The sequence below is a fragment of the Phyllostomus hastatus genome, unplaced genomic scaffold (genome assembly GCF_019186645.2).
Source record: "Phyllostomus hastatus isolate PE091 unplaced genomic scaffold, TTU_PhHast_1.1 phas_contig_30, whole genome shotgun sequence".
Taxonomy (NCBI): Eukaryota; Metazoa; Chordata; class Mammalia; order Chiroptera; family Phyllostomidae; genus Phyllostomus; species Phyllostomus hastatus.
Genome location: NW_025333841.1, coordinates 6,024,799 through 6,045,415, shown reverse-complemented (window position 1 = coordinate 6,045,415; position 20,617 = coordinate 6,024,799). Strand labels below are relative to the sequence as shown.

At 40.5% G+C, this 20,617-nt stretch overlaps 1 protein-coding gene across 2 annotated transcripts in view; it reads right to left on the bottom strand.

The window, feature by feature from the left end:
• Window positions 1–10,695: 10,695 nt before the first annotated feature.
• The window catches only part of ATP11C (ATPase phospholipid transporting 11C), a 184,949-nt gene continuing 175,027 nt past the window's right edge, over window positions 10,696–20,617 (bottom strand). The window contains exons 29-30 of one of the 2 annotated variants that reach the window (XM_045839388.1): window positions 15,861–15,965; window positions 10,696–13,304 (exon numbers count right to left, since the gene is read on the bottom strand). In XM_045839388.1, the coding sequence (XP_045695344.1) occupies window positions 15,864–15,965 (102 nt within the window). In that variant the 3' untranslated portion in view covers window positions 10,696–13,304; window positions 15,861–15,863. The remainder of the gene's footprint in view (window positions 13,305–15,860; window positions 15,966–20,617) is intronic. The other variant, XM_045839387.1, reaches the window with a different exon arrangement.

Sequence of the window (20,617 nt, the reverse complement as noted above, 5' to 3'; positions counted from 1 at the left end):
GACCTTCACAGCAGCTTTGTCGATGTAGATGTGATCTCATTTGGTAAAAGGGTCTTTACAGATATAATTAAATACCTTGATTTCAGACTTCTTGTCTCCAGAACCATGAAAGGATACATTTCTGGGTTGGTTTTTTTTTTTCAGCTGTGAAGTCTGTAGAATTGTAATTTGTTATGCCAACCCTAGGAAAATAGCATGGATATGTGGCTGGGCAACAGTATATGTAAAAATATCTGGGCCAACATCATAACATGGCTGATAAAGTAAATGCATGTGGTCCTCGGCCACGGCAACAGAAACAAAGTTCACAGATCGAGGAAAGTAATTGCTCTACCATGGAGCTGCAACATTGCACTCTGTCCTTACTGCCACCTTTTGGGAGGGACATTGATGAATGGGAGCCTAGTCAGAGACAAGTGACCAGGACGGTGACAGTTCTAGAAAGCTTGTCATACTAAGGATGAGTTGGAGGATACAACATTGGAGATGGGTATCCTGGAAAAGGGGTGGATGAACATGAGAGCAACCCTGACATATGTGAAACGATGTTTTATCAAAGAGGATATTGTCTTTTTTCGTGTTGCTCCAGGAGGGAAAATTAGGTCTAGCAGGTGGAAAGTAAACATGGAGAAGTTGTCTAACAATTGCCAGTTATAGAAACTCAAAATGCTGGAAGAATTTGAAAAAGAAAAATATTTTGGATTCTTATTTCCTGAGACATGGCCTGTGGTTCTGCCTCTACAGCTAACTGGTTATATGACTCTGGATATATCATTTGCCCTTCTTTGGACCTAAGTCTTTTTTTCTATGTACAATTAAGGGGTTGGATCAAGTGCTTGCCCAAAGTTTCTTTGCTTTTGATCACTTCACATTCTATGGTTTAATAAAAATGTTAAGATGTTTTACAATTTTTCCCTGGCTAGTGTGGCTCAGTGGATTGAGCTCCAAACCGTGGAGCAAAAGGCTGCCTGTTCGACTCCCAGTCAGGTTGCCCAGGTTTTATTCCCAGTCAGGGCACATGCCTGGGTTGTTGGCCAGGTCCCTAGTTAGGGTGTGTGAGTGGCAACCGATCAATGTTTCTCTCACACATTGATGTTTCTCTCCCTCTCTTTTCCCTTCCCTTCTTTGCTGTCTAAAAATAAATAAATAAACCTTTTTTTTTTAAAAAAAGATGTTTTACAACTTCTTAGTACCTACTATGTGCTAAGGCTAGCATCCACGCTAGATGTTTCAATGTGTATGATCCCATATAATCCTCTCCGCCCTGTAGGGTAGGTATAGGTATGTTACCCTCATTTTACACATTAGGACACTGGGAGATTGTGACTCGCCCAAGGTCATAAAACATGTATTTGGCTGAGCTAAAACTTGAATTCAGATGCTCCTGTTTCTGTTACTATTTCCACTACACTATGCTGCATCTTTTATAGTGTACTGACCCTTTGCCACACCTGAATTTAGCAAATCATAGAATTCAGTGTCAAAGAACTCCCTGAAAATCAGTTACCTGCTGCTATTAACAATCTCACACAAAAGATCAGAGCATTTCTCAGCCATCCAAATGATTGTGCCAAAGTCCATAAACTTTATTCACAAAAATCCTCGGGGGGGATGTGGAGAAAAGGAAACCCTCATGCACTGTTGGTGGGAATGCAGATGGGTGCAGCCACTGTGGAAAACAATTTTCATCAAAAAATTTGAAGTGGCTATCTCATCATTGCTTACTTTTATTTTTTCTGGAGTTTTGATCTATTCTTTCATTTGGGCCATTTTTTTTTGTCCAGGCATGTCCATTATGTAGTTAGGGGCAGAGCCTTAGGTGTTGGCCAGAGTGGGGATGCCCGCCTCGCTGTGCTGTGGTGCTATGTGTGGGGGAGGGGTCCAAGAGGGAACAGTGCTGCTTGCTCAGCTCTCTGACAGCTTTCAGTCACTTCCCCTGCTACCCACAAGCAAATTGGGTCCTTCTGGTGCTGATTCCTGGGTGGGTGGGTTTCTGTACATTCTAGGACCCTGGGGGTCTCTCCAATGAATTCTCCTGTGAGGTTGGAAGTTTCTCCTGCCAGTACAATTCCCACAGGTGTTTTCAGTCACATGTTTTTGAGGCTTTATTTGCATGGTGTGCCTCGCTCCCCAGTAGTTCCTCTTGGTATATCTGCATGCAAATGTGGCACCACCCACCACAGTCCTCCAGCAACCGCCTTGCCTCCAGTCCTCTCCACCCCACTGCCCATCTCTGCCCCTCCTACTGGTCTGGATGAATGTTGCTTCTTTAACTCCTTGGTTGTCAGACTGCCATGAAGTTCAATTTTCTGGAAGTTCTGATTGTTTTTTGTTTTGGTTGTGTGAGGAGGCACAGTGTATCTACCTACGACTCCATCTTGGCCAGAAGTTCAAAATACTGGTAATCAGGATGCTCACAGAATTGGTTGAATACAGTCACAAAATAGAGGAAACAGTGAAGGTTATGAAACAAAGTAAAATGCACAGGGAATCAACAGTGATGGGAAGGAAACTGGGACTCAAATCAACAGTTTGGACCAAAAGGAAGAAATAAACATTCAACCAGAACAGAATAAAGAAACAAGAATTCAAAAAAAAATGAGAAGAGGCTTAGGAACTTTTGGGACAACTTTAAACATTCCAACATCCAAACTATAGGAGTGCCAAAAGAAGAAGAGGAAGAGCAAGAAATTGAAAACTTACTAGAAGAAATAATGAGGAACTTCCCTAATCTGGCAAAGGAAATAGACTTCCAGGAAGTCCAGGAAGCTCAGAGAGTCCCAAAGAAGTTGGATGCAAAGAAACACACACCAAGGCACATCATAATTACATTAACCAAGATTAAAGAGGAATCTTTTTTTTTAAGATTTTATTTATTTTTAGAGAGAGGGAAAGGGAGAGAAGGGGGAGAGAAATATCAATGTGTGGTTGTCTCTCGTGCACCCCCCACCAGGGCCCTGGCCTGCAACCCAGGCATGTGCCCTGACTGGGAATCAAACCGGTGATCTTTCGGTTCACAGGCTGGCACAGAATCCACTAAGCCACACCAGCCAGGGAGAGGAGGAGAGAATCTTAAAAGCAGCAAGAGAAAAGGAGACAGTTACCTACAAAGGATTTCTCAAAAGAAACATTACAGGCAAGAAGGGGCTGGAAAGAAGTATTCCAAGTCATGAAAGGCAAGGACCTACATCCAAAATTACCCTATCCAGCAAAGCTATCATTTAGGATGGAAGGGCAGATAAAGTGCTTCCCAGATAAGGTCAAGTTAAAGGAGTTCCTCATCACCAAACTCTTATTATATGAAATGTTAAAGGAACTTATCTAAGAAAAAGAAGATGATCTAAAATATGAACAGTAAAATGACAACAAACTCACAACTATCGACATCTGAACCTAAAAACAAAAAGAAAACTAAGCAAACAACTGGAACAGGAATAGATATCACAGAAATGGATATCACATGAAGGGTTATCAGCAGGGAGGGAGGGGGAAGAATGGGGAAAAATGTATAAGGAATAAGAAGCATAAATGGTAGGTGCAAAATAGACAGGGGGAATGTAAGAATATTATGGGAAATGTAGAAGTAAAAGAACTTATATGTACAACCCATGAACATGAACTAAGGCAGGGGGGATGCAGGTGGGATGTGGTACAGGGTGGAGCAGAATAAAGGGGGGAGATGGGACAACTGTAATAACGTAATCAATAAAATATATTTAAAAATTAAAATCAATGAATGTATAAGCTGTATAAGACAAATAAATAATTTAAAGTGGAACTGCCTTATGACCTAGAGATTCCACTTCTGGGTACATATTCAAAGAAACCCAAAATAGTAATCTGAAAGAATATATGCACCCCTATGTTCACTGCAGCATTATTTACAATAGCCAAGATATGGAAGTAATGCAAGTGCCCATCAATAGAGGAGTGGATTAAAAAAGTGGTGGTACCTTTACACAATGGAATATCACTCAGCCATCCAAAAGAACAAAATCTTACCATTTGCGACAGCATGGATGGACTGAGGGCAGGGGGGTCAAACTCATCTTCACCAGGGGCCACGTCAGCCTCGCGGTTGCCTTGAAAGGGCCAAATGTAATTTAGAACTGTATCAAAGTAACTACTCCCTAACAGTTAAGCGACAGCTCGGCGCTGCTGCTGGGTAGAAACTAGGTGCCAGGCTGAATAAAACAAGGTGGACAGCTGGATTCAGCCCGCAGGCCTTATGTTTGCCACCTGTTACCTAGGGGGTATTATGCTCAGTGAAATCAGTCAGAGAAAGATGAATAGCATATGATTTCACTTATATGTGGAACCTAAAGAACAAAGTAAACAAACAAATAAAATGGAAACAGACTCATATACACAGAACAGTTGACTGATGGTTGCCAGAGGGGAGGGGGTTGGGAGAGTGGAGGAAAAGATGAAGGGATTGAGAGGTACAAATTGGTAGTTACAAAATAGTCACAGAGACATAAAGTGCAGCATGGGGAATATAGTCAATAATATTGTAATAACTAGGTACGGTGCCAGGCGGGTACTGGAAGTATCAGAGAGAACACTTTGGAAAGGACATGATTGTCTAACTACTATGCTGTACACCTGAAACTAATACAAAATAACACTGAGTGCAAACTGTAGAAAAAACTTTTTTAATAAAAAAAAATGCAGGGGCTGCTCCCTCAGAGCTTTTCTCTCATCATTTTGCATGCCGTCTCTGATCTTCCTCTCTGAAAAGAAGGGCAAGCTAGAAGGGCTGGTCAGCAGCACCCTGGGAGCCTGGCACAGCCTGGGCTGTTGGGCTGTGGAGCATGGAGGTGAAAGGAAAAAGGAGTGGCAGTGTCCTGTGGAGTTGCCACAAAAGGGGAAGACCAATGGGAATGTGAGTTCTAGTTCCCTAGAATTCCATGCAGGAGAGCCTCAGCACAGGAAGCCGGCTGAGTCGGCTTGGAGAAATATGTTGAACCAAAGGAGTACTCAGCCAGCTGCAGGTTTTTTACACGATTCCTGAGGCTCTGGGGTGGGAAGGAGTGGGCACCATCCCTGAGAGCTCAGTACAGTCCAAGGTCAGCATGCATGGAGTTCTGACACACTTACTCATGTGAATCTTTAGTCAGTTACATCGTCTACTTTACAAAGAAACTGGTGGGAGAAGAAGAAAGCAGGCATGATATAAACATAGCAGGAAGCAGTAGTAACTGACAGTGGCAGCACGGGAGGTGCCAGGGTGACTATAGAAAGAAATCTGGTATCCACTTAAAGCCAAGTAGTGTGAGAGCACCCAAACGGGGGCATTACCATACTTCCTGCCTGGTCCTATACTGCATATCCATATTGATGATCCAGGGTTATCAAGAAACAGGTAGTATTTTGTGCCTCCTGTATATAAGGGCAGAAAAAAAAAGGGGCAACAGTATAAAAAGTCTTCCACTCAAAATGATATACAGAAAAAAGTTTTGATGCCTACATGGGTAAGTTATCTAGGGAATCCAATTAGGTAGACAGACATTGAGAGTGGACGATGAGAGACATAATGCTGTGATGGAAACGCAGCAAATGCAGGGGCAGGTGTGCACTCAATCACTAGATTTAAAAAATAAATTCAGTTTCTGACCCTGCCTACCCCCCATCCTGCTGGGCCATCTAAATAAATGAATGAGTGAATGAATGAAAGGAAATCGTTGTTCCTGGTGTCCCCCTTTCCTCAGGGTTGTACTATGGTAGTTGGGGCTAATGCAGTGTCCAGGCCTTGGGAATGGCTGAGCGCACCTATCTGGTCCTTGATCATCATCTATATACCTTAACACCTGAGAGGTCCATTCCCCCAGTCTACACAGTGTCTCCTACAGCCAGTTCTCCTGGCTCTTGCCAAGGCTGGCTAGGATCTTGTCTGCCTTGATACACCCCACTGTCGGTCTCTCCGTTCCTGCTGTTTCCCTGAAAGTGCTGCTTCGTAGGAGAGAGTAAATCCTGCCTGCTCTTTGGACTCCAAGACCCCTTTGTCATTTCTCCTTCAGCAGCCTGGGGAAGGCTCTGTGATCATGTAACTCCAAGACACTCCAGGCCCACGACTCCCCCTTTTCCCCCTTCTTGCAAACCTTCTACGTTCTTCTTAGTGATCTACCTTTGGAACACAAGAACCAAGGTCTTGAGCTCGGGACTGGCTAGCTGAACCTGAAGGTAAAGGAGGAAACGTGAAGAACACTCTCGGCTGTGTATGGTAATATCCCTCTCCCCCGTGAGCTCAAAGCCAGCTGGGAAATAGGCTCAGGCAACAGTCAGACATAAAGGAATAATCATTAATTAAACACATGTTTGTTAAATATGTATTTACAGTCCCAGCATAGCTCTAGGCCATACGAACACAGAACGGTCTAAAGCAGACAAAATAGCCACCTATTATTTGCAAAGTTGCACTTTAAAATTTGCCCTAGCCTGAGGCTAAAATGACCTCCCTTGAATTGTATTTAAGGTCAATTTAAGATGTGATATATATGTTCTTGAATTTTGAATATGATGTAGGTAAACTTCATTTATCTAGATATGCTTACTCCTTTATTTAGCTCTAGTCTGTGTAATGCTGAAGTGTCTTTACTACTAATTAAGAAGCTACCTCCTACTTCCATTAATCTGTGTATCCATAAATCATCATTCATCTCACACTACATACCTTACAAAGCTGAGTTCACATTTGTTTTTCTACATTTTCTTCATCTGGGAAATACAAAGGATGAGGTTTATGAAGAGGCTAAAATCTAGTTTCTTAAGGTTTCATCTTTAATATCCACTGTTACATTAAATTTGAACCTGACTCATTACATCCTAGACGTGCCGGCTGTGGGCCTGTTTTCCCTCGAAGGCATTCCTTACCGCTCACTGCTCTACTCTGCACCGTAGGGATGGCGAGTGAGCCCTGTAAACTGTTCCCCAGGCTCCCAACGTTGGCTGCTTGCAGCCAATTGAAGGCACTGGCTGGAAGCCTGGGGACAGCCAGGGGAAGAAGCCAGTGTTCCTACCTCAGGCTGCATCTTCAACAGTGACTGAGTGAGACTCTGTGGCCCCAGCTGCTGCTCGATATGGCCCCAGTGATTCCCATTGCTGCCAAGCGACCAGGCCCGAAGATCCAGAATCTCCACCACCTCTTTGTCCCAGCAGCCTAACACTGGTTCTGGCCTCCTACTCTTTCTAATCTGTGGGCTGCTTTGCATGGAGTCCTCAATGGGCATTTCGGCTCTGATATGCTATCAATTCTCTATATTAAGTTCTCTCCACTTTAAATAAATGGGATGGTCTGTTTTCCACTTTGGTCTTTGATCCTTTTGGCTTAAAAACTATATTTACATCTTTGTCAGATCATGAAAGTGAACTCCATCAAGTGGGTGGGGAGGAGTGAGTGATTCATACAGTCACCAGTGTCGAGAATTTAGCTATTGTTTCATTTCTCAAGCGAAATACCACAGAAAACTGCACTCCACTGATTTGTTGTGATGGCCGATGCAAAATGGGTTTCTTGGTCCAGTGTTTGCAACATACTGAGTTAAACAAAGTTCAATGGCTTTCTTTAATATTCTCTCTCAGAGACTTTAATGTTCTAGTATGCATTGTAACTTCTCGACCAGGGACATTCATACACAGAGCTTCCCGGTGTTATTTGCCCAGGGAACCCACTTTTTCAAGAAAACCTAATAACATTCCCTAGGACTCTAGTTTCATACAACCCAGCTTGCGAAATGCTGAATAACAATCATCTCAAATCAGATTTTGATAGAGGATTGGGGCAGACTCATTTGAGATGGAGTGCTGGCAGTATCTCCATGTTCTTGCCTTAAGTACACAATTTAGACACCAGAGGTAGCGGTGACTAAACTGATGCCTCATAATTAAATTGAAGGAGACTGCTGGTGTTCTCTCTCAGAGGGCAGGAGGAAGGGGAAAGGGAAAACTGGCCTGGGACACCTGAATAAGCAGTACTTGGGGGGAAGCCCAGTTTACGGACAAACGGGAAAACCTGGACCTACCGCATTCTGCGGCCACCACCTCAACGCTTCAAGTGTCAACACGATTTCTGTGTATGGTTTGACTTGGAGCAGGGCTGACTGCATCCTGATTGGCCCACAGGGAAATGATTGCACTATGGTTTTTTAATCTCTCCAGAATCCAGGAGGACATGCTTTAAGAGCCCTGAACTGCAGTGTGGTGTAGTGGGAAAGGCATGGATCAGGCCTGGGTTCCGTCCTGTTGGACCAGGGGCAAGATAATTAACCTGTCTGAGCCTTCATCTTTATTTGTAAAAATCTGGAGTTCAATGAGCTGTACACGGGCTGTTGTAAAGATTAAATGAGGTATGTAAACGCATTCCAGAAAGTGCCATGCAGATATTAGCTAATAATTTATATTTCAGTCTTCTCCATTCAGTTCAATTTAATGTTCCCTCAGGTTATTTTTATGCTTCATTGTGTTTTAACTTTTTAATTTTTCAAATTATAACTTTGAAATATCTTCAGACGTCAATCGCAAAAATTAGAAAAAATTCCCATATACTTTTCACTCAGCTTCTCCAAAATATAACGTGTATAATCACAGTACAATTCCAAATCTCAGGATATGAACATTATAACATATAGTTGCACATGATGTACATACCATAATGTTGACCAATAACCCCACTTATGTCCCATTTCTGGTTCAGCATCCAACTGAGCATCATATGCTGCACTTAGTTCTGTTGTCTAGGTGGCCATTGCTTAGCCTTTGTCTTTCATAATCTTTATCACTTTGCCGTTTACAAGCCAGTTAATTTGTAGAATCTCTCTCAGCTTGGGCCTGTCCGATGCTGTCATGGTTAATATTAGTGCTTTGCACTAACATCGTGATTCTTTGTTTATTCATGCCATCGGGGTGTTATAATGATGGGAACAGTATCCTGGTTAAATGTATGATCTCTAGTCAGAATGCCTGGATCCCAGATCTGCCTCGACCAAACTGGGTGCGCCCTTGGTTTGTGAGACAGCTTCCTTATGTCAAATGAATACATGTTAACGCCCATTTCATAGCGTTGTTGCATTATTAAAGGAGTGAATATGTAATAGTATGGTAGTGCTTAGGTGTGTGTGTTAGTTAATGTGGGAGTATTAGCTAATACTCCCATATTAGGATTTAGTTGAGATTTACTGAGCTTACTAGAGGAAACAGGCTCTTGCAAACTGATGAAGAGACCAAAGCAGCAGCAGCAGGCATTTTAGCCGTGAGCATCCTTTGCCTTTCCCCACCCAAAGAGTCAGGGGCTGCAGACCTGCCGCTGGCAGGAACGCTGGCCCACCAAAAGATGCGCTGCCCCTTTCAGTCAGAGGCCTGCGCCAAGCACCAGCTCCTAAGTCCCATGAAATGAGGACTGGCTTGATCCACACACAGCAGTCATTTCTTCAGCATAATAGGTCCATGTCCTAGGAACTGAGCCCACATTTCCTTTCTCCAGCAGTTGCTGGGGAAAAATGTGTCAAAATAATTTTTTAAAATGTCGTGAAATAATTAAGTTCCCCCTTTTCTTCCTGACAACTACTTTGAGAACTCAGCCCTTCAAGCTTCATTAGTATGCATCTGGCACTTCAGCCACGGACACATTCACTGAATAACCATAGTGATAACCTCAGCCCCTAACCTTTGCATGTCCTTCTTGTTGAAGGGGCCAAACCACTCAAGACCCTCACAATACTTATTCTATTGGCCAGTCCTGGGCAGACTCAGCATTGAGGCAGCTCCCAGCAAGGTTGGTTGGGGGAAGGGAAGGAAGCCTCAATAGACTAATTCTAAGAAGGCGGAAAGAATCTAAAGCACATCTATGAAAATTTGGTAAATTGACAACTATTCATTTAAAAAGTCAAAGCAACCCAAGCTCTACATATAAAACATGATGCTTTCATCCGAATACCAGATGACATTTTACAAAGCAATTTTGATCCTTTACCTCATCTGACCACCCCTCACTCCCAACACACCATTTCGCAAGGGAGAAGAAAGAGGATTGAGAGGGAAATGTCACTAAGTGGCAAAGCTGAAACTTGAACTTTCAAATACAGCCCATTTCCTACCTAATGAAACAAAGGGCCACAAAAAGAAACTGAAGTGTCAGAATGTAATGCATGAAATGACAGTGGAGAAATTTTAGTTTCTTAACAGTGAAGGTGAGCAGAGTTTTTCAAAAGGGGCTTTCATGTCTGAGGAGAGGAGGGGAAGGAGAGAAGTGGGGGAGAGGGAAAGAGGGAGAGAGAGGTGCACACAGACATTTTGGACCGAGTTCCAAGCTACTGTAAAATCCCTGCGTCTTTGGCTACTTAAGAATCAAGTGATTTCAATGGGATGGAGACACAGACCATGAATCACATCACTTCCGATGCATGGGCAGCAGCAAGTGCGCACGGCCAAACACACAGGAGACTTTCAAATTGTATTTGCTGATGTGGCCGGACTTTTATCTATGCGGTGACAAGATACAGTCTTATTGAATACCCCTGCCAATATTGTGACCTCCACAAAATTAGATACTGCCGTAAAGTGTCAGTTGAACGCGTGGAGAAATGGTCCATCTTTTGTGATTTGTACAGGCAAAGAGGAAATTAGAAACTTATTTCCCATCACCAAACTGCTTCCATATTGTTTTATGCCAAACAGATCTTTCCAAAAAAGAGGCTAAAATGTCAATTGTATCATACCAAAGTTTATTGATTACATCAAAGAAAATTTTTGTCATGAAAAAGGCAAGTTGCATTCATAAAAGATGGCATTCACATTCATTATAGAAAGCAACAACATAGATGTAAAAAATTGCCTAAGTGAAAAATGTCATATTGCAGTCCCATTTTGCAAGCTGAAAAGTTATTTTGTCAACACACATTAAAATCTGCACATTTATATACCGCATGTTATTAAAAATGTCATTACTAAATTATTATGAATTTTGCAAATTTATGCTTCCATTCATACTGTTGCTGGTGTAAATGTAGTAGGTATGGAATTAATTTTTTCAGTTTAGTAGATAACATCCTCAAACAATGGACAACAGCTGTGAAATTACAAGGACATTGATGGTTCAAAATTATTCAAATGATGTAATATGATCCTACTATTACACTTTTCTCCTTCTCTGTCACAAAATAAGGTAGTTAGTTATAGTGCTGGGCATACTGGATGGCTTACTTCAAGTCGTTCCATCTGTTAACCCCACATTAGCCATTTTTTATAGCTCATTAATAAAATGTTTCTCAAAAAGGAGAGGCAGGTCCCCTCAAGGATCTAAACCATGGTATTATACGTCATGGCCATTGTGAACTTGGAGCGCAGTGTCATGTGTGGCTGAGACATGACAGCCCCCCCTTACTCATCTTTCTCGCTGGCTGCAAGAAATTTTAAAGGCCACCAGTTTTATTTCCACTACCATGGATATTCTGATTATGTTAAATCTCCAATGGCTCTGCATGAAACGACCTTCTTTCTCCACTGTGGCTCTCTCATTTGTATTCACAGTCCCTCGAGTTTTTACATAAAACAGTAACAATACAGCAACAACAATGAAAATAAGAACAACAATCAAACACCCAAAGCTTTCTTGGGTCTCTCTTTTTAGCTCTTTGGAATAGGCAAAGAATATCCAGACTTTGCTTTTAGATACAGGCTACCAGAACACGGAACATGTACGTAAGGTGTGAATGACACCAAAAAAAACCAAAAAAACTCAAAAATAATACTGATAGATGAGAACAAACGCAGTAGTGAGAATGGGTCAGTGGTGATGAAATGATTCTGACGAGTGAAATTATGTCCTTCTAAAATTTAAGAAAAGTCACACCTAAACATTAACACAAACTAGATATGGGAAGAATCAAATGTGCCATATGGACTATATAAACACAGTGGTACCGATTGAACCCAATACTTTTCCAAAAGGGTACAATATAAACACTAATAACAGTACAGGCAAACAGAAATGGAAACTGGTATGACAACACTTTTTAAAAGACCATTTCAATCTAGTAGTCACATGTCATTGATATATAAAAAAAGTATGTTTCATGTTTACATGTAATGACGACATTTCACATTTACTTTTATGTTTGAAGTGAACCCATGAAGAGGCTAAAAGCTCCTTCTAGCCCAGGAAGTCGAGGGCTTTACCAAGGTGGGTCTCACGGTTTAGAGTCAGACCGTGACCCAGCCGAGTTTGCTGAGAGAGACAACATTTATGTCATGGCTCTGCAGGCTGAAACACACCGTCCTGGGGTGGATCCTTCCCTCCCAAACTGGCAATGAAAAAAGTGCTGAATATATGCAGACACGTAGCCTCTTTCAAATTAAAACCATTAAGTCTGAAAGAAGCTACTCTTACTTGCTCCCTACAAAGTTATGAAAGACTGATGTTCAGAATGACCTTCACTTTTACAGAACTATGGTTTTGCTCACCTTACCTCATCCCAGTATGGCTAATATAGGAAAAAATCTGTTATAATTGAACTACTTTAAGGGGTTACTAAGTGACTAGAAATGTTTTATTTGCAAATCTAGTAGCCACGCACCCATTAAATGGGACTCATTCAGAAGAACAAAACTAAAATACATTTTTTGGATTCTCATAAAAACATCCAGGACTAACATTATTTCCACGTACATGTTCAAGGTATTTTTTTTTGGCAAGGATATTTTATTCAGACAAATTTAGCAAGTGGGTAAATGGAAAGGATTAATTATTCTATCTGATGCATTGATATCATCATCTAGTCTTTCTGAATTTTCAAGTACTCCTTTCATATGTTGAAAAAGTAATTTAAGATTATCATTCAGCAGGAACAAGAAATGTGGTCCAAACAGCCGATATCTTCCGCCAGGCAAAAAGAAAAGACATATTAGCAAAATCTATTCATTCTCATTGCATGACTTCTATTTTATACTATTGTATTAAAATCCATTCACAAATTTCATGGGTTAAAAGAGCACCCATTTGGAAAGTTATATTATTCTATTTAAAGCTGGAAATTCTAAATATTCTTCCTTTCAACCTTCATGTCATTCATAACTTAGAGCTTTGGCCATAATGGCTGCTTACAATAACTGTAAATGATTGTGATAGTCATTTGGTATTTAATGGACATTTATTCTGAACTCTAGACATAACAGAGCGGTTCAGTTTGTTGCATATTGAGTATCCTGAGATGATAACTTTTTGTAGTTGTTTCTTCATGCTGTCTTTTTTAGCTGTAACCACTGTCAATATGCTTGTAGGACAATAACATAGGCAGTTCAAGATTCTGATTCTGAAAAATTCAAAATATACAGAGTTAAAAGGCTTATTTTAATAAGAGCAAGGTGAAGCCATCTGCATAGCATTTTCAAGAATAAATCAAGTAGTCAATTTTGTTACGATAGGAAAGCAACTGTCTTAAAGTGCCAAGTTTTATTCACATGCAGGGAAAAAGAAAGAGTGACACAATCACCAGTTTTTAATCATTTCATCATTGGTCAGCAGAGTGAGATTCAGGCTTGCTTTCTGCGTTTGGACCGCTCCAGGGCTCTCCTGACAGCTGCTGCCACTGGGACTACCTCCCACAGCAGGTCCCATCCTCTAGCTCGGGAGCTCCTTGAAAATGTTTTATTTATCTATCTCCAGCGCCTAGCACGGTGTCTGGTACACAGCAGATGCTCGGGGCATGCTGAGTGAATGCATCCATGACTGGTTTCTGGATGTGTACATTTTGGCAGAGATTGTCTGAAGAGAGTGTTGTTTGGAAAAACTGTTGTTGTGAAAGTATTTTCCCTTTATTGAAAGAAACATGTCTCTTCCCTGTAATACTGAAGTTAATGTTCTTCTTGGAAGATCATGTATCTATGGGTCAACGAACTCTTCTGTTTTTCTCGTTCATTATCTTTTAAGAAAACAGAGAAATTTCCCTAAAGAAAATTGTGCATTTTTTTCTGTCCTCTAAATATTATCAAATGCTATGATCGGGATGGGTCATGATAGGCCAACGGATCCCTGAGTGAATCTGGTATGTTGAAAAGTAGAAATCTTACGTTGAGGGAAGGAGCCTAACTTTGATTCTCTACTCTAGAACCCGACCTTTTCAAACCTGAGTAGTGGAAGGCTTTAATGGGGTGTGTTATTTCCTTCCCATTTCTTTCCCAAGGAAGGTGCACCCTCCTTGCCGTGGCTGGACTAGAAGTCCTCTACGGTACCTTCAATTCCTCTTTATGTTCCACATTCTCACACTGCTTTTTCAGAGAGCAGGGTCATGGGGACTAATGAAAATAAGACTGCCACTGTCACTCGAGTGACAAGCTCAGTGGGGCTAAACTAATTGCCAAATATTTTCCTTGGAGGAGAACTAATGCCACGCGAATGTATATTCCTGGAAGAAATGAGCATGTTAAAATAGAACAAGTGCTAAAGAAAAGCACAACTCCCTTAGCTGTCTATTATGTATTACACGAGTTAAGGCCCTGGAGAGGCCAAAAGCAGCAGCAGGGTCTGAGACCCAGCCTAGTCCCCCAAACCACAGAACAAGCTAAAGACAGCAATCCAGGGGGATACAAAATTTACTGGAAAAAGTATAGTTAAAATGCACCACACAGCTTAGGACAAGACTATCTGGGACAAAAGAGTCAAAGACTTTAAAGGCTACTGGGAAGCGGAGTCATCACTGAGGGAAAATATAAGCAGGCAAGCTGCTCAAAATGGGGGGTAGGGGGCCGCCGATGGAGGCAAAACCAGTCAGCTTCCAAAATAGTATGGCAGATGCAGACTGTGAACTGTAGGAGATAGGAGAACCGATGAAATCAGTCCATTAGTTCAATATTTATTCTTCGCTGGAGCGTGAAGAAGTTGACGGCCAGCAAGAGAGGGGGCCTATGAGGTGTGGACTCACCATTGTTAGCTTCAAAACGAACTGACCTAAAATTTCTTTCACGATAAGCATTCATTTTTACGTGTTCAGGAAAGACAGCCCTGCCCTAAGCTGTATAGAGTTGTTTCCAAGCTGACAAGCTTGTAAACCTCATTCATGAATTACTCTAAATTCCCAATAATGGATAAAAGACCAATAAAGGTCTGGGTAACAGGTCCCTGCGGGGACATTCCGAGTTCAAGGATTCCTCCCATAGCATATTAATTCCTTCCAAATATTCTTTTGTTGGCAAATGAAATTTACTCATTTGTGGGAAAATTAATTATGGAGCAGTATGCAGAATTAGGCTAGCACCCCCCTGAATGGCTAGGAAGAGATTTTACCTCTGAAAGTTGAAACATTTAGCTTGAATAAAACTTGACATTAAAAGTGATTAGACTAGACTGGCTCATTAATATATATTTGGGGATTAGACATTTACGAGGACATTAAATTTAAACCTGCAAACACACAGACACAGCACATGGAGATACAAACACATTAAATTATTTTCACATAATTCCCAAAAGAACATGCAGTGCTAAACTGACTTGATATTATACAGATGCAATTTTGGAATATTTATTTTCAATGTTTCAAATGACATTTAAAAATCAAAATTATACTTCTTGGTCAGTATTAATGAGCATTTTCACATGATGGTACTGCCGTGACTACTGGCCCCTTACAAACAAAAGATATTGTATTTACTCTCCAGCTCTGAAAAATGCTGAACATTTTATTTGGGGGTTAGCAAATTTAAAATTCATATTTCCCCATATTCCAAGTAATGCATCTTTATATTTTGGCAAAGAATAGTATAAAGTTCACCACACCAACAGCAGAAAAAATTTAGAGTGATATTTTCATTTTTTCTTTATAATGCTGTTAATCTTTTTCTTTAAAGCCAGCCCACTTAACACTAGGTACCTGTTACAATATATTAGATTCGTCTGAGAATGTTCGTAAAAGAAGTGGTCTGACTGAAGGTCTGGCGGATAATGAGTCAGATGCCTTTTTACAGCTCAGATTTCTCTGTAATAGTGAGGTAAAGATACTTAAAGAATTTGAAGACTGGTTAACCTACCTGCTAATAAAAATGTAGAAGAAAAAAAAATCATTTTCTACAGACTACTCTTCTGGCTAAAAGAACAAATGATCACACTATAGCAAATGCATAACATTTACATGAATACACTTAAAAGACCCAAGAAGTCTCCAACTTGAATTGTTTTCATGGTAGAAGTATACAGACATTAGTAGTATGTGCCAAACTCGGGTTTTTGGAATGACACTGGTAGGTTATGTGGTAGATGAGTCAATATGGTCTGATTAGTAAACCACGCCATCCTTTTGGTGAACACCTCTGAGAGTTGTGGCAGTGCCGTCAGTGTATCAAAGAGAAATTTGTGCAAAACCTTCCTGTCTGGGTGAGCAGATCAGCTCTAACACGCCGTGGCTCTACCGTGTACTGGGAATCAATGGGACCAGAGACTTACTGTCCAAGTTTTTGAAAATCATGTCCTCTCCAGTGTGACGATCTCAGAAGATGAACAAATGATTAAAGAAAAATGACAAAATACTCTTAAGTATCAATAGAAGATATCCAAATGAGTCATGAGAAGCAATTCCTCATAATCAGAAAATGGTGTCAAGCAGATGAGAATGCAAGCAAGTTGGTACATTAAGAAAGGAAATCACCTTATTCACTCCAAGAGAAACTGTGATTGCTGGAAGTTTGAGAAAGCATGAAGATAGTAGATGTTCCTGAGGAAGGGAGGCGTTTCGTTACCTTGTTCACAATTGCACAAAAGGTGGAAAATTGCAGTAGAAAAAAGAGAAATGCAGAAACCAAAACAAAAAAAAAAGTAAATATTCTCTGAAATGTAAGACATTTAAAAAGAAACCTTGAGAATTTGAAGTCAAAATGATATGTTATTTTTGAAGACGTTACTTTCTCAAGTAAAAGTAGAAGTTAGAACTAGGAATAGTCTATTATATGTGCAAACTACTATTTCTCTGTATATCGATGTAAAATTATTTGTTAATGGGAAAATGGACTATTTTGAATGAAATAATTAAAAAGTATGCTTCTCATTGAAATAAGGCTTATCTCTAATCTTTAATTTACTAAGTCATTAATAAATACATTGTTCAAAATCCGTCGATCCGAGGTCTATGTCCACGGTTCACCACCACTCTGCCTTGAAGCAACTATGTCCCCTAGCCAACTGCACAAATACAATCTGAAGGGATAGACTGACTGCCCTTGGGCAGCTGCGGGTTAAAAACCTACTCAAAACTAACACGATGGGAAAACATTTGGTGAAAGCACACTTTAGTCCCATTTACCTCTGAGTCAGTGCTTGACTACTTTTATTCTAACACAATGTGATGGGTTTCCTCCTCTTTCTTACAGAGAGCTCCTCAAAAGGCTAGGCTAAGGAGCTGTACATTTTACCTTTAAAACGCCCAGGAAAAAAGTAAACATTGATAAAGTTTCATCAGAAAACCAGAAAGGTTATGTTTTTCTTTCTTATTCTATGCCTGAAGTTATAAGCTAATTTACAGTCTAGCTTTTGGCATTGCCCAAGCAAAACGGAAGATGAGTGGTGGACTAGTGGAATAAGTTTAACAATGCTGCCAATTACCCACATTATCTACTTAGTAACTACCGAAAATAGGCTTAAAAAAAGAAACCAGTTAAAGCAATATATGTATCCAGCAGAGTCCAATAAATAAACTTTTAAAGGCAAATTACTTTGATTTATTCCTGTTTTAACATTACTACATTTTTTATTAGTATTTTACCTTAAGGAAAGTTGGGGATGTGTTGATAACATGCAAATTGCAAATGAATATAGCTAGAGAAATATTGAGTTTCTAGAACACTTTTGAAAATTGCGTTGTCTTCTATTTTGCGGGCAAACATCATGACAAAGTCCCCCACCCTCATGTTTATTCTGCAAGCGTATCTATTTAAGACTGCAACGGCAAACACATTTTGGCCCACGCAAAACCTTATATCCAGCCATCGGAGATAAAGTTATTTCTGTGAAGCACAAAATTTAGGGGCCTATAGATTATGTTATTTATCAAGGAAAAAAAGGAAATATGAAAGTACAGAAGGTGGTACCGAACATGGAAAGAGTATCTGAAGCAATCAAAACTGTATAGCTGGCAGAGAATGGGAGATAATGAGCTGAAACAGTATGACATTTCCACATTCCTTTGCAGTCATCTAGAGACCTTTGACACCAGCTCAGTTAGCAGCATGTCAAAGAGGCCAATGCATAAAGATCCATCTCAACAGCCACAATGTTCGAATTCAACTTTATTTTTGTCTAATCCAGTTCACAGGACTGTTATCCTCAGAACCAACGGCCGTAGGTGACTGTCAGCATTTCAATAGAATGATGATTGTCACCATTGTTATTACAAGGATAAATTTTCATTCCTAAAAATTTCAAAGTGCTTTCTTTTAGAATTTTGTTCAGACAGCTGACATTCTTCCTTGTCTTCCACTCTGAAAGAACTCCCTACATAATGGAAAATTTCTGCTTGTTTGTGCAGACATCCAGTGCTAGGCATTGCCATATTGTTGGGTCCCTTCCTGCTGGATTATGGTGTTGCTATGTCTAATAGGCAGAGTCAAGCCTCCCTTTTTACTGTGGTGATTCAAATGGGAAAACTTACATAAAGATATGTGGAAAATTCCTCCATTGGTAATGGGAAGTGATATTTACTGCTTGGCCAGAAAGCCTAGATATATTTTACTGATTGAGAGACAGCTCAACAATTGTGCTCAGAGGGAAACGCAACTTTTGAAATACCAAAAATCCTAAACTTTAAGTTTCCTTTGAAATTTCATCATGCACTGTCAGCAGCATGGCAGTGCAGCTTTGTCAATTTATAAGCTATAGAAAAGCCCTGTGATCCTTAACGATGGACTCTTAGCTCAAAAATTAGGCACACTGTGTGCCCTGGCAGGTGTAGCTCAGATGGTTCGAGTGTCATCCCGTATACCAAAAGGCTGGGGGACTGATTCCCAGGCAGGGCACATACCTAGGTTGCAGGTTCGATCCCTGGTCAGGGTGTGTATGGGAGGCAGCAAATTGATATTTCTCTCCCATACCGATGTTTCTCTGTCTCTCTCGCTCTCCCCCTCTCTCTCCCTTCCTTGCTCTCTAAAATCAATAAACATATTTAGAAATTTTTAAAATAATTAAGCATGCTGCTGAAAATATAGCTAAGGAATATATTAGCTTAACTACACCTTTGAGTTAAATGACTGAGGACACCTATATGTGAAGATAGCAGAAATTCCACCCCTCACTTTTTAAAAATTAAATAGGAAAAAGTCTTTCAATTATAGTTACTGTATAATATTAGATTAGTTTCAGCTGTAAAACGATTAGACATTCATATAACTTACAAAGTGATCACCCTGATAAATCTAATACCTGCCTGGCCCCATACATAGTTATTACAATATCATTGACTATATTCCCTATGCTGTACTTTACACCCCCAGGACTATTCTGTAACTACCAATTTGTACTTCTTAATCCCCTCACCTTTTTGAAGATGGAAGAACTGTTTATAATGTTACTGCCATGACAGAACTTGGCTGTACAAGTTCTTTCATGCCGTTATACAAGCCTTTTTACTGGAGGCTTCAGGAGAGAGTGACTCAGACACTGAAATACCTCAGTTGTCTTAAAACAAGCCATACCATTGACTCCACTATTCTGCTTATATAATATGAATCCCCTTTATAACTTAACTAGGGTGATACCCCTTATGAGCTGAGGCCTTATCTGATTCATCCCTGAATTAGCAACACCTAGTACAGTAGCTAATTTATAGCGGACCCTCAGGGAATGTGGGATAAATTGAATAGGAGTCACCAGAAGGCTGCTTCTGTAATTGTTACATATAAATGGCTTGCTTCTTTCTCAAAGCCCACCGAGCCAGTTTCACGACCCGCTGCTAAATTTCCTTCTCCAGGAACCATCCAAGATCCATGTGAGGATAGCACTGGGAGTTTACTTGCCACAGACATTTCTGGCAATGGATACAAAGTATCCAGGATGCTTCCTGGTTGGTGGTCAGGACATCTTCTACCTCTAGGTAGGGACATATCCTTTATCCCATTAGGGAGTCTGTCAGGTAAGAAGAGGCCAACCTAGTGGAAAAGAATCTTTTGCCCCTGTTTAAAATGAGGCCAATGCCTTAGCAAGGGATACTGAACAAAGCAGGAAGTCACTCAGGATGTCAGGCTGTTGATCATTAAGATATGCTTTTTCCTTTATCTTAGAAGTGGCTTCTGCCACTTTGATATGGCCAAATAGGGCCTTATGTAAACCTGTGACTTATCAGAACACTGTGGCTGTGATGTTTTAGTTGGCCTTTATGCATTCACATTTACTACTTTACTCTTGTGTTTTCTCACAAGAGAAAAAATGGCAAAAAAAAAAAAAAAAGAAAGAAAAAGAAAAAAAAGTGGCAGCACCGCTGAGCTCCTACAACATTCGGTCTCATCTGTAACTCTCAAAATCACACAGAGTCTGAAAAACCATTTAGACTTTCAGACATTGGTTGTAAAGAGAGATGTTCATCATTAGGTGGTTCAACACGTTCACTGGTTCGATGAGGGTAGGGATGAATGAATGAATGAATGAATG